The 15,127-nt window shown below is 44.8% G+C and overlaps 1 protein-coding gene across 2 annotated transcripts in view; it reads left to right on the top strand.

Moving 5' to 3' along the window:
* The window catches only part of ANXA11 (annexin A11), a 49,417-nt gene that overhangs the window by 10,621 nt on the left and 23,669 nt on the right, over nt 1-15,127 (top strand). For both annotated transcript variants that reach the window (XM_072130788.1, XM_072130789.1), the window contains exons 2-4: nt 9,337-9,411; nt 11,899-11,993; nt 14,420-14,971. In XM_072130788.1, the coding sequence (XP_071986889.1) occupies nt 9,337-9,411; nt 11,899-11,993; nt 14,420-14,971 (722 nt within the window). The remainder of the gene's footprint in view (nt 1-9,336; nt 9,412-11,898; nt 11,994-14,419; nt 14,972-15,127) is intronic.

The following is a 15,127-nucleotide window of genomic DNA, read 5'->3' as shown; positions in this document are numbered from 1 at the left end:
CCCATAGCAGATAATAAGACTGGAGACCCCATAGCAGATAATAATACTGGAGACCCCATAACTGATAATAAGACTGGAGACCCCATAGCAGATAATAATACTGGAGACCCCATAGCAGATAATAAGACTGGAGACCCCATAGCTGATAATAATACTGGAGACCCCATAGCAGATAATAATACTGGAGACCCCATAGCAGATAATAAGACTGGAGACCCCATAGCAGATAATAAGACTGGAGACCCCATAACTGATAATAATACTGGAGACCCCATAGCAGATAATAATACTGGAGACCCCATAGCAGATAATAAGACTGGAGACCCCATAACTGATAATAATACTGGAGACCCCATAGCAGATAATAATACTGGAGACCCCATAGCAGATAATAATACTGGAGACCCCATAGCTGATAATAAGACTGGAGACCCCATAACTGATAATAAGACTGGAGACCCCATAGCAGATAATAAGACTGGAGACCCCATAGCAGATAATAATACTGGAGACCCCATAGCTGATAATAATACTGGAGACCCCATAACTGATAATAATACTGGAGACCCCATAGCAGATAATAATACTGGAGACCCCATAACTGATAATAAGACTGGAGACCCCATAGCAGATAATAATACTGGAGACCCCATAGCAGATAATAATACTGGAGACCCCATAGCTGATAATAATACTGGAGACCCCATAGCAGATAATAATACTGGAGACCCCATAGCAGATAATAAGACTGGAGACCCCATAGCTGATAATAATACTGGAGACCCCATAGCAGATAATAATACTGGAGACCCCATAGCTGATAATAATACTGGAGACCCCATAGCAGATAATAATACTGGAGACGCCATAGCAGATAATAATACTGGAGACCCCATAGCAGATAATAAGACTGGAGACCCCATAGCAGATAATAATACTGGAGACCCCATAGCAGATAATAAGACTGGAGACCCCATAGCAGATAATAAGACTGGAGACCCCATAGCAGATAATACTACTGGAGACCCCATAGCAGATAATAAGACTGGAGACCCCATAGCAGATAATAAGACTGGAGACCCCATAGCAGATAATACTACTGGAGACCCCATAGCAGATAATAAGACTGGAGACCCCATAGCAGATAATAAGACTGGAGACCCCATAGCAGATAATAAGACTGGAGACCCCATAGCAGATAATACTACTGGAGACCCCATAGCAGATAATAAGACTGGAGACCCCATAGCAGATAATAAGACTGGAGACCCCATAGCAGATAATAAGACTGGAGACCCCAAAGCAGATAATAATACTGGAGACCCCATAGCAGATAATAATACTGGAGACCCCATAACTGATAATAATACTGGAGACCCCATAGCAGATAATAATACTGGAGACCCCATAACTGATAATAATACTGGAGACCCCATAGCAGATAATAAGACTGGAGACCCCATAGCAGATAATAAGACTGGAGACCCCATAGCAGATAATAATACTGGAGACCCCATAGCTGATAATAAGACTGGAGACCCCATAACTGATAATAATACTGGAGACCCCATAGCAGATAATAATACTGGAGACCCCATAGCAGATAATAAGACTGGAGACCCCATAGCAGATAATAATACTGGAGACCCCATAGCAGATAATAATACTGGAGACCCCATAGCTGATAATAAGACTGGAGACCCCATAACTGATAATAAGACTGGAGACCCCATAGCAGATAATAATACTGGAGACCCCATAGCAGATAATAATACTGGAGACCCCATAGCAGATAATAATACTGGAGACCCCATAGCTGATAATAAGACTGGAGACCCCATAGCAGATAATAAGACTGGAGACCCCATAGCAGATAATAAGACTGGAGACCCCATAGCAGATAATAAGACTGGAGACCCCATAACTGATAATAAGACTGGAGACCCCATAGCTGATAATAATACTGGAGACCCCATAGCAGATAATAATACTGGAGACCCCATAGCAGATAATAATACTGGAGACCCCATAGCTGATAACAATACTGGAGACCCCATAACTGATAATAATACTGGAGACCCCATAGCTGATAACAATACTGGAGACCCCATAGCTGATAATAAGACTGGAGACCCCATAGCAGATAATAATACTGGAGACCCCATAGCAGATAATAAGACTGGAGACCCCATAACTGATAATAAGACTGGAGACCCCATAGCAGATAATAATACTGGAGACCCCATAGCTGATAATAATACTGGAGACCCCATAGCAGATAATAATACTGGAGACCCCATAGCAGATAATAATACTGGAGACCCCATAGCAGATAATAAGACTGGAGACCCCATAGCAGATAATAATACTGGAGACCCCATAGCTGATAATAATACTGGAGACCCCATAGCTGATAATAATACTGGAGACCCCATAGCTGATAATAATACTGGAGACCCCATAGCTGATAATAATACTGGAGACCCCATAGCAGATAATAAGACTGGAGACCCCATAACTGATAATAAGACTGGAGACCCCATAGCAGATAATAATACTGGAGACCCCATAGCTGATAATAATACTGGAGACCCCATAGCTGATAATAATACTGGAGACCCCATAACTGATAATAATACTGGAGACCCCATAACTGATAATAATACTGGAGACCCCATAGCAGATAATAATACTGGAGACCCCATAGCAGATAATAATACTGGAGACCCCATAGCAGATAATAATACTGGAGACCCCATAGCAGATAATAATACTGGAGACCCCATAGCAGATAATAATACTGGAGACCCCATAGCAGATAATAATACTGGAGACCCCATAACTGATAATAATACTGGAGACCCCATAGCAGATAATAATACTGGAGACCCCATAACTGATAATAAGACTGGAGACCCCATAGCAGATAATAATACTGGAGACCCCATAGCAGATAATAATACTGGAGACCCCATAGCAGATAATAAGACTGGAGACCCCATAGCAGATAATAATACTGGAGACCCGGGTTGCGCCGCCTTTCATGCGACACAAATCTGGGGGCAGGCCGTCTGACGAAACGGATTCGGACAAACCGCGGGATTTAACATAAAAATTGTGTCACAAGCCCAAGCACTTACATGCACCAGGAGGAAGATGGTGAACTCCGGGGACCTGAGCGGGGAAGCGACACATGCAGGATATCAGGCGCAGGATCTTAGTGACTCCCCGCACAGAGCATTATACACGGACAATGCACTTACATGCACCAGGAAGAAGAAGGTGAACTCCAGGGACCTGAGCGGGGAAGCGACACATGCAGGATATCGGGGGCACGATCTTAGTGACTCCCCGCACAGCACATAATACACGGACAATGCACTTACATGCACCAGGAAGAAGAAGGTGAACTCCGGGGACCTGAGTGGGGAAGCGACACATGCAGGATATCGGGCGCAGGATCTTAGTGACTCCCCGCACAGCGCATTATACACGGACAATGCACTTACACGCACCAGGAAGAAGAAGGTGAACCCCTGGGACCTGATCAGGGAAGCGACACATTCAGGATATCGGGCGCACAATCTTCTTGAATCGCGGCACAACGCATTATATACAATGCACTTTCGGGATCTCCTCCGGACCGGATAAGTAAATGTGCCCCAGTATCTTACATTATGCTAATGAGTTAGAAGTGCTTTGGAGGTGTCACCCTTCCCCCTGATCCATCAGCACTTCCCCCTCCTTCTCCTTGCTGACTCTATGAGGAAGTGTCCTTGGTTTATCATGGTTGATTTTGTAGATATCCAAGGAATGTGATTTTGTTTCCTTTTAATGGCAGATGTTATAGATAGTTATAAACAGGTCGCGTCATTAACGGGAACGTGTTACCAGCATTTTCATCACCGAACAAACAGCCAGGAAGACTATGACATAGGACCTCCGGCCTCTAAAAGGATCTCATCTCAGGTCAAGGGGACTTGTGGTCCTTGGCTCTGCTGAGTAATGGGGGTCTTAAGGTGGATACCCAATAATCCCCTAAAGAACTGACAGGGATTCACATTCATACAGTTTGGGACTAGGTTTCCTTCGGACCACCAGAGAAAATGAATCCGGGAGCCTATTCTTATTCTTATCCCCAGGAAACAGTCTGTAGAGCCCACCATATTGGGTTCTTTTCTGTTGGACCTCTGTGGTTTAGTGTTGGGTTGAACCAGGTCCTACCGAAGATTCCTCTGTTACTCTGATGGGCCATTTATACACTGCAGGGAGAAGTGGCTGGAATAATGGGGCTCATCTCACTTTCGTCAGACTTGCCAGCGTTTTCGGGGATTGCACGGCCGTGACAGGTATTTAACAGGTGTCTGCGCTAGGATTGTGTCGCACGCGATCGAATTGTGGTGCAGCTGCGCTGCTTCCATGTGACAGAAATCGGGGGACGATCCGACTGTTTCGGATGGAGCACGGGATTTAACATTCAAATTGTGTCGCAAGACAATGCACTAACATGCACCAGGAAGAAGAAGGTGAACTCCGGGGACCTGAGCGGGGAAGCGACACATGCAGGATATCGGGCGCAGGATCTTAGTGACTCCCCGCACAGCGTATTATACACGGACAATGCACTAACATGCACCAGGAAGAAGAAGGTGAACTCCAGGGACCTGAGCGGGGAAGTGACACATGCAGGATATCGGGGGCAGGATCTTAGTGACTCCCCGCACAGCGTATTATACACGGACAATGCACTAACATGCACCAGGAAGAAGAAGGTGAACTCCGGGGACCTGAGCGGGGAAGTGACACATGCAGGATATCGGGGGCAGGATCTTAGTGGCTCCCCGCACAGCGCATTATACACGGACAATGCACTTACATGTACCAGGAAGAAGAAGGTGAACTCCGGGGACCTGAGCGGGGAAGAGACACATGCAGGATATCGGGCGCAGGATCTTAGTAACTCCCCGCACAGAACATTATACACGGACAATGCACTTACATGCACCAGGAAGAAGAAGGTGAACTCCGGGGACCTGAGCGGGGAAGTGACACATGCAGGATATCGGACACACGATCTTAGTGACCCCCCGCACAGCGCATTATACACGGACAATGCACTTACATGCACCAGGAAGAAGAAGGTGAACTCCGGGGACCTGAGCGGGGAAGAGACACATGCAGGATATCGGGCGCACGATCTTAGTGACTCCCCGCACAGCGCATTATACACGAACAATGCACTTTCTGTGAACTCCTCCGGACGGGTAAGTAAATGTGCCCCAATAAGTCCACTTTACTTTTGAGTTATGGACTGGATATAACAGATTTACCGTATTTTTCAGACTATAACGCGCACAAAAAATCCTTTGATTAGCGCCTTATAGTCCGGTGCGCCTTATATATGAACCGCACTTACAGACAACAGCTGCCTTGAACTGTGCACAGGTCTGCCACCTGCTGGTCATTCATCCTTATAATGAGGTGCGCCTTATAGTCCAGTGCACCTTATATATGAACCGTACTTACAGACAACAGCTGCCTTGTACTGTGCACAGGTCTGCCACCTGCTGGTCATTCATCCTTATAATCAGGTGCACCTTATATATGAACCGTACTTACAGACAACAGCTGCCTTGTACTGTGCACAGGTCTACCACCTGCTGGTCATTCATCCTTATAATCAGGTGCGCCTTATAGTCCAGTGCACCTTATATATGATCCATACTTACAGACAACAGCTGCCTTGTACTGTGCACAGGTCTGCCACCTGCTGGTCATTCATCCTTATAATGAGGTGCGCCTTATAGTCCAGTGCACCTTATATATGAACCGTACTTACAGACAACAGCTGCCTTGTACTATGCACAGGTCTGCCACCTGCTGGTCATTCATCCTTATAATCAGGTGCACCTTATAGTCCAGTGCACCTTATATATGAACCGTACTTACAGACAACAGCTGCCTTGAACTGTGCACAGGTCTGCCACCTGCTGGTCATTCATCCTTATAATCAGGTGCACCTTATATATGAACCGTACTTACAGACAACAGCTGCCTTGTACTATGCACAGGTCTGCCACCTGCTGGTCATTCGTCCTTATAATCTGGTGCGCCTTATATATGAACTTAGATGTTTTAGCAGGCATTTATTGATGGTGCGCCTTAAACTCCGGTGCGCCTTATAGTCCAAAAAATACTGTATTGTAGGATCCATCCTGGGCCATGATGCCAATGGTGCGCTGGGCACCATCTATTATGACTGACTAAAATACAAATGTGAAAGCTAAAGGTTCTCCGGTGAAGTTGTGTAAATCATTTATGTCGTCAGTGCCAGCGCTGTGGGTTTTCTGTTTTGGCTTGTGAGGTCACCAGGACTTTCTTGTATTTCTGGTCTGGCTGGTGGACCTTTACCTTTATCTTGTAGCTTTGTGTATAGAAGACATCATCTGCCTGTCAGGCACAGCACAGTGATTACATCATCCTCTGGTGCAGTGCATAACTAATGTAAGAGGAGAAGCACCGAGCCCAGGCACTGAAGTGACAGAGCCTCATTATCATAATTTTTGTGTTTTCAGCAAAACCTCTCAGCTCAGGGATTAAACAAGATATGTTTTTGCATTCGTGTAGCTACAGCATTCTCAGGGTGTTTGCTTCATAATGCATCACATCACATGGTAGGTTTCCTTTAAGAACACTGATTGTAAATCTACTTAGCATAGTATTAGGTTTTACAAATTATTATCATTTGACTATGAGTGAGGACAATCCTCTTATCTTCTATATGACTCTGAGTTGAGGATAATGCTGGTGGCAAACCCAAAAGGAAATCTACCATCAAAATTGGGCACGGATAAACCAGGGACACTTAGTCATAGATCCAGGCACTGTGACTGTGGTATCTTCTTATATTTGTTATCCATGGCCTCCTTCCTCCTCAAATAAACTTTTACAATTGTGCTAACGAACCAGGTTTCTGGGGGGGTGGGTGGTACCAGAGCCCCTCTGTGCTGTTGCTTCACTAGCTGTTACACTGTGCAGGAGCACACCCACCTCTCCCACATCATTTTAAAAGTTGATTTTATTTTAGAAGGAAGAAGGCCATGGATAACATATAAGAAAATTAACACAGTCACAGCACATAAGGTCACAGCGTTTAAGAGATTTCTGTTGGCAAGATTCATTATTAATTCACGGGTTTTAAGCTTTCAATGTACTTTTCAATGTGCATTTGTTTTAATTTCCAAAGCAAATGTTGTAAACCCTGAAAATTGCTCCATTACTTCTCTTGCTGTAGAAGTTTTCCTTTTCAAAGGTTTTTCCACGATAATCATATGGATGGTCAGTATAGGTCAATAACAGAGGGTTGGGGGTTCCAACACACATGACCCTCAGGTCAGCCAGATGATAACCAGAGTATGGACACAGCGCTCATATAGATATGAATGAGAGATAAAACTGCAGGAACCTGGTCCGGCCACAACACAGAGAATGGCGCTTTGAAACACAAAAAAACGTATGTTTACGTATCAACTCACAAAAAGACTGGAGGGTCGGTGGATAAAGCTTCCTGTACGTGACTGTGTGCATCCAATGGAAAAGGGCCACAGACTGCACACATTGTACAGAAGGGGAGTCCTTGCATTATACCAAACTATGATGCAAGGATTTCTTGTCTGCCAGACTTTAGTGCTGGCAATGTATTAACTGTTACAGTGCCAGTACTGAAGTCCTGCCGACAGACAGGGAGTCCTTGCATCATAGTTTTGGTGTAATGCAAGGACTCCCCTTCCGTACAAGTTGTGCAGTCTGCAGGATGGGGCTGACATACGTGCAGTAAGGGTATGTTTGATATATTCAAAAGATCAGTGAATGTAAAGAATAAAGCAGAGCCCCATAATGGAAGCCGCTGATGTGGCTATGCACCGGCAATAGCTTTTCTGCCCATACATGCCCACTTCCAGCGTGCAGATATATGAATGGGGAAAGGGAAGAAAGTTGCTATGAAAAGGATCAGCCATGTGGAAGTTTATCATGCCAGCTGCACCACATTAACATAAGCCGGTAGGTGGGTGCCCCCCTAACTGTGGGGACCCCGAAGGATGAGCCTGTTATTAAGGGTTAATAATCTCCTGAGTCTTATCTGTCATGGTGCAGCCTGTCCTGAAGTGTTGTGTGGGTGGGACTCTGCTGCGTGTCTGGCAGCTGCTGCAGCTATTTTCGTAGCAAACACTCCCTAAGTGAATTAGGAGCTCTGGCTCGAGGCCTCGTACATAGATACCTACGCCCTTCTCTAGCTGTCATGTCCGTTGTTACAAACAAGCCCAGGAAACTGCAGCTCGGGCCGCACTCTACTAGTAGCTTCATAGAAATAAAACTAAGGAACATTCACGTTGTTCATTTTTTTTGCTGAGTCGGCATATTGTAATTCTGCACATTGTAGATGATTAGGGGAGATGCAGATTAGAAGCTTTGAGAATCCACTGCCCGCAAACTGAAAAAGCAAAGGCCTGAGCAATTGAAAGGAAGTTTTCTAATACGTTGTAAAATCTCCCGGAGAACTTGTGATCTTCAGAAGAGATTGTCTATATGGACAGTTACCTAATTTCTTATTTCTTAGTTCGATCTTCAGATATCATCAGGTAGTTCCTTCACTGTTTAAAGGAAACCTACCATGTGATGTGATGCAGTATGAAGCAAACATACCCTGAGACTGCTGTAGCTGCACTGATGCAGGATCATATCTTGGTTAATCCCTGAGCTGAGTGGTTTTGCTGAAAAAAATAATTATAACAATCAGGACCTTGGGAAAGCTGGGTCAGCATGGCTGCCTGGGTCAGCTTGTAATTACAAATGGAGGGCATTCAAGCCTGACTAATCAACCTGAGCTGGGACACTCATACACAGCAGCTGGGGGATGGTGCAGCAATTGATTATTCTGTCTGGCAGGGAGAACAGTGATTGCATCATATTCTCTTGCAGAGAAAACTCACCTGCTAGGAGATGTGCGGAACCAAGCGCTGAAGGAGCCATAGAAGGGACAGAGCTTCATTATCATAATGTTATATCTGTTTTATCAGCAAAACCCCTCAGCTCAGGGCTTAACCAAGATCTGATCCTGCATCAGTGTAGCTACAGCAGTCTCAGGGTATGTTTGCTTCAAACTGCATCGAATCACATGGTAGATTCCCTTAAGTGGCCCCATATCCCATAGTGCTTCTGCTATGGATAAACATTGTATCTTACTGTCCGTGTGGCAATCTTGTGTTTGGGCCACATTTGGCTATTTGTTGTGTCTCTGTATCTTGCTTTGTGTTGTAACATAGTTTCTCTTTTTAGGTGCAGATAATCCGTGTAACAGAATGAGTTATCCCGGTTATCCCCCAATGGGTGGGTTTCCTCCAATACCTACAGGTAAGAAATATCAACCTTTCGTTTATACCAAATAATGGGTTGGGGCTTATTTTTAGGGAATGTCTTATTTTTTTCCATGAGCAAAAATCAACATTTATTCAAATATGATTAAATCTTCCTCTTTTGGAACATAAGGTACCAATTCTTAAATTCCATTTGTGACTTTGTTGCCTTTATAATCATTGGACCCAATTGTCCTATGTCTAGTAATGACACGTTCCTTATATGAGCTCCTCAGAGTGTGTTCACATGTTCAGTTTTTCAGATGCAGTTTTGATGCATTCCAAAGCAGATGTGGATGATAATGGGTGACAACATTCCCGTGTGAGGTGCTGCTCCCCCTATTTTTGTACTCCACTCCTGGTTTGGACATTGAAACATTGCTTTTGAACTGAACACTAAATGTCGATGTAATTGCATGTAGCATATGGCACCTATCAGCTCCCTGCGCCTCCCTCTCCATTGTGCTTTAGCTGAAAGGCTGAAGGGGGCACATTTTAAACCATTTTAGGCTACATTCACACGACCGTCGGGGGGAGCATGTATACGGCTGCTGTATATACATCCCCCATAGGCCGGCAATGGGCACATGGAGAGGTACGGCGCAGCACGCGTGCGGCACTGTACCGTTCCGTACCCAGGGAAAAGATACGATGTGTCCTCCTCTCCCGTGTGCCGTGCTATGACATGGCGGCACACGTTAGCGCATTTTGACGTACTTGTACTCGTACGAGATGTGGTGAGTTGCCGCATCCCATGTACATGTACGTCTCCGTAGCAGAGGTTGTGCGATCGCTGTGGGAGCTCAGCTGTTATGTGACAGCCGAGATAGTGATACTTGCAATCCCGACTGTTTGACCCCATAGACGCTGTGGTCATAGTGACTGCAGCATCTATGGAGCAAAGCCGAGTACTTACCCAGCGGGTCGGCATCTTCTGTGCAAGGCACGGAGGTGCCGACTGCTTCCATGGCAGCCCTGGGATCCTATGAAGGTCCCCGGGACTGCTGGCAGTTGGTGCCTGTTAGATTGTGCGTTCAGCACAATCTAACACAATGGGGAAGATTTATCAAGCTGTCTGAAAGTCTGAATATTTCTAGTTGCCTGTGGCAACCAATCACAGCTCAGCTTTCATTTTACCAGTGCTCATGAATATTTTAAAGGGGAGCTGTGATTGGTTGCCAGGTGCAAATGATGCACCTGAAAAGTGGATCCCACACTGAAAATAAAAGCCCCCATATGTCCACGTTACAAATAAAATAAAGATTTTATAGCCTGGAATGTGACATATGGCTTCTGAACCGTTGCACATATAAACAGTGTTCTGGTGTTATTTTAAAGAGAGCAATCTCTCCTTTAATAACGTTTCAGGATTGTTTGCCTCTCACACAGTAATGCACTAAAGAAACAGTCTGTAGTGGGAGCTGTATATGAAAACTGCAACTTTAACAGTGGATATTTGTTTATGTGGCACCTAGAAACACAATCTTCATATGGGAAATTCTCCTCTTTAAAATGACGCCAGAACTTTGTTTCCATGTTTCAGAATATACATCTGTTTATAACTAGGGCTTCTTTTTGGGGTATTTAGGAGTAACAAGGGATCTACGAAAATGTCAGACTGCTAGTACTGCAGGCTTCAAAATGTGTACATTTTCTCCCAAATAAGGCCCCTTTCACACTTGCGTTTTTCACGCACGTTTTCTGCGCGTGCTTTTGACGCGCAGAACTTGCACTGCACTCTGACCCATTGTAACCAATGGGTCTTTTCAGACTTGCATTTTTTTTTCACGCACACATTCGCGTTTTTTTTAATGCGCGTTTAAATCTCGACATGCTCTACTTTTGCAAGTCACACGCGTGAAAAACGCACCATACAAGTCTATGGAGACGCATCAAAAACGCATTGCACTCTGAGATACAGGCAAGTGCAATGCGTTTTTCACGCATCATTTGCCATAGAAAAGACAGAGCTCAGTCCTGAGTCCTTATCACGTGCGTTATCTGCACATGAAAAACGCATTGAAATTGCATTGAAAACGCGAGTGAAAAACTGAGACACTGAACAAACTCTGACTGAAAACTGATTGATCTCTGATGGAAAATGTCAGTCACTGACCAAACCCTGATCACACCCTGATCAGACTCTGACATGATCTGCAACGCAAGTGTGGGAGGGGCCTAAGGGTCAGTTGTTGTGGGAGTCCTGTAGAGGAGGGCGGAGCCAGTGCTCATGTATGTGCAATGCTAGCCCATTCACATAGGACATTCAGCTATCACAGTTCTTCACATCCCAGGAGGTCCCTGTGTTGGGATCACTGGGTAGGACAATAGGTGTTATATGTGAGAACCTTTTTCTAATAGGGAATGATTAATTTGAGCCGTTGCTTTACATGATAAGATTGTGGTAACCTTTCACGTAATTTTCCATGCACACAAAGCAGGTACAGGAAATGATGATTATGTTGCTTGTTTTTTTTTGCTATAGGTAATAACCCATGGGGTGCACCCAGTAACCCGCCCCCCATAGGATTGGATATGCAGTCAGGCTTCTCTCAACAGTACAACCCCCAGCAGTTTATGGCAAGTGCTGCTATTCATTGATAATATTGTATGTGATCAGATGTTTTTGGGGTGTGGTTTTTTTTGGATGGGTTATATATTATGGATTGTTAATGCAGTTTTAAAGCCAAATACACAGAGTGTATTACAAACCAGAGAAATATTATCAGTCCATTATACCTCCCCCCCCCCCCCCCTTAATGATCCAACTGATTTTGGAGAACTGTAGGACTTTATTCACAAGTAGGCAACATGATCTTCTGTTATGTTAAGGAAATTTGCCTTCAAAATCCATCCTGATAAACCAGGGACAATGGGGCACATTTACTAAGGGTCCGAATCACGTTTTTAAGCCGGGTTTCCTGAATTTTAATGATTTGCGGCGAATTCCCCCAGGATTTTGGCGCACGCAAGCGGATTGTGGTGCATCAGCGCCGGGTTTCACGGAACAGAAATCAGGGGGCGTGGCCATCGGAATATAGCAAAAATAGCACTCACATGCACCGAGACGGAGGACGTGAACTCCGGCGGACTTCAGCGCAGCAGGGACACCTACTGGACATTGGGCGCACAATCTTAGTGAATCACGGCAGAACCCGAATCGGTGTTGGAGAATGCGCCACAGGATCGCGAATGGACCGGGTCAGTAAATCTGCCCCAATGACTCTTCTTAGACCCAGGCACTGTGACTGTGGTATCTTCTTGTATTAGATATCCATGGCCTTCCTCCTTTATAAAATCAACTATGCTAATAAGCCTGAAGAGCTCCTGGGTTTGTACTCAGAGCCCCTCCGTGCTGCAGCTTCACAGACTGGTACACTGTGTGCTGGAGCTTCCTCTACTGCAGTGAGATTCCATCAGGCAGAGGGAGACTCTGGACTGCTACAGCATAGAGGAGCTCTGGTAATATGCATTAGCATAAGTAAGGAGGCCATGGGTAATGAATATAAGATAATAAACACAGTGACGGTGCCGGAATCTATGAGTAAGGCCCCAGGCCGTACCTGGGCATAGCATATGGTCGAGTGCAGGAGGGAGGAGGGGTGAGGGCTCCTCTCCCATCTCCACAAGAAGCCAAGCGGCCATGCTATAAATCTGGCAAAAGAAAGGACATGCTCGGTCTCCTCAGGCGCAGCTCTGATGCAGTACGGTGGGCAATACAGCCATTTAAATGAATGAATATATTATCTATTGAAGTGAATGTGGCCATGTTACATTTTAAGACGATACACACAGCACATGGCCGTAAAATATGCCAATGGCCTAATTTGTCACTGGTTCATCATAATGGATTTTGATGGTAGATTTCCATAGCTCCCAACCGTCCCGGATTTGGCGGGACATTCACGGTTTTTCACCTCCTTCCCGCTGTCACGGAAGCTGGGAGGTTGTCCTGGATATTCCCTCCAGGTCCTGCTCTGTGTCCTGCCTACTGTATAGTTTCAAAGCCAGAACTTGCGGTACTAAATGACTTCTACAGGCAAGGAAATCCTTTTTTAGAGAAGAGCAGGGACCACGTCATCAGGGAGATATCATCATGTGTCCATATATGGTGTCTACATCTCTGAGGCTTCCTCAGAGAAGACATCAGGCAGGGAATGCTTTTGAGAGATGTGTCGGGTTAGCGGCAGAAGGGAGACATCACCATCTGTCCATATATGGTCTCTACATCTCCCAGGGCTTCCCCAGAAACAATGTATACATTAAATTAAATACATTTTTGCCCAGCCCGGGATGTGTACCCAGAACCTCCACACTCCACCTGCCATAGAGACACAGAGGCTCTATCCACTAGGCTATGGGCTTAGTGGTTGTCTATGAGTGGATTTATTTGTAACTTTACTGTAGCTTTACTGTTACACTGTGACACAGACTTAATGCACTGGCATATAGAGAGGGATCTTCTTAGAGATTATTATTGTGATTATTGAGACTATTATTATTATTTCATTTTTATTATTTATATTATTATTATTATGGAGACAATGATAATTTTTATAATTATTAATAATAATCTTCATAGTAATAATAAATAATAATAATTGTGTCAATAATTACAATAATAATCTCTGAGAAGATGTATATGTATAAGATCTATATTAGGGGTGTGGCTTAGGGGGGAATCGCCGCGTGCCGCCATTTTGTCCCTCTCTCTTCCATAAAGGTATGGATTTCTTTTAAGTGGACCTATGATAGGCAGCAATGCATGTATAGGAAATGGAACTGACCCCATTACACCTTTTTTTTATTATTATTATTATCATTTTTGTTTTTACTTAATACTGACTTTCTATTAGCTACATGAACCCTTTTTCAGTAGGTAGAAGAATAAATGGAGAAAAGTATGACTGATCTTTGATAATGTTCTGGTGGACTACAGATCAGTGTATACATGGTGTGTGATATTATTTTCATTGTTTTCACTAAAATTATTCTGTTTTTCACAGCAAGGGTCAGGCTTTCCATATGGAGGTATGAACCCTCATCAAGGAGCGTATCCCCCTGCAGATGGTGCTTACCCACCTGTGCCGGGGTATGGGGCACCACAACAGCCTCAAATGCCTGGTTATGGTATGTACCCACAGCCAGGTGGAGGGCATCAACCCGGGATGCCTCAACCAGGGATGCCTCAACCAGGGATGCCTCAACCAGGGATGCCTCAACCAGGGATGCCTCAACCAGGGATGCCTCAACCAGGGATGCCTCAACCAGGGATGCCTCAACCAGGGATGCCTCAACCAGGGATGCCCGGGTTTAATCAAGGATACCCCGGACAGCTTCCAGGTCAACCTCTTCCAACACCAGGACATACACCAATGCCAATTCCAGGGCAGCCACCAATGCCAGCCCCTGGACAGCATCCTATGCCTGGACAGCCACCAATGACTATTCCTGGTCAGCAACCAGTGCCAAGCTACCCTCAGGCTCCAGCAGTAAACCCGTCCATGCCACAGTATCCCTCCCAATCATCAGGAACACCCAATATCCCACCTCTGCAGGTAAATGTGTTATTCTATGAGATGCTATACTTTACTTACCACCCCCTTGTGGGGTTGAGGGTTGTTGATGAAAATTTGGAAAGGGGTTAAACCCTTTTCTATTAAAATGTTTAAAATATAACAGAACAACATGTAAATTCCCCTAATTCCTTCTAT

This window comes from Engystomops pustulosus, chromosome 11, assembly GCF_040894005.1.
Source record: "Engystomops pustulosus chromosome 11, aEngPut4.maternal, whole genome shotgun sequence".
Classification (NCBI taxonomy): domain Eukaryota; kingdom Metazoa; phylum Chordata; class Amphibia; order Anura; family Leptodactylidae; genus Engystomops; species Engystomops pustulosus.
This window is presented reverse-complemented; position numbering and strand designations above follow the sequence as displayed.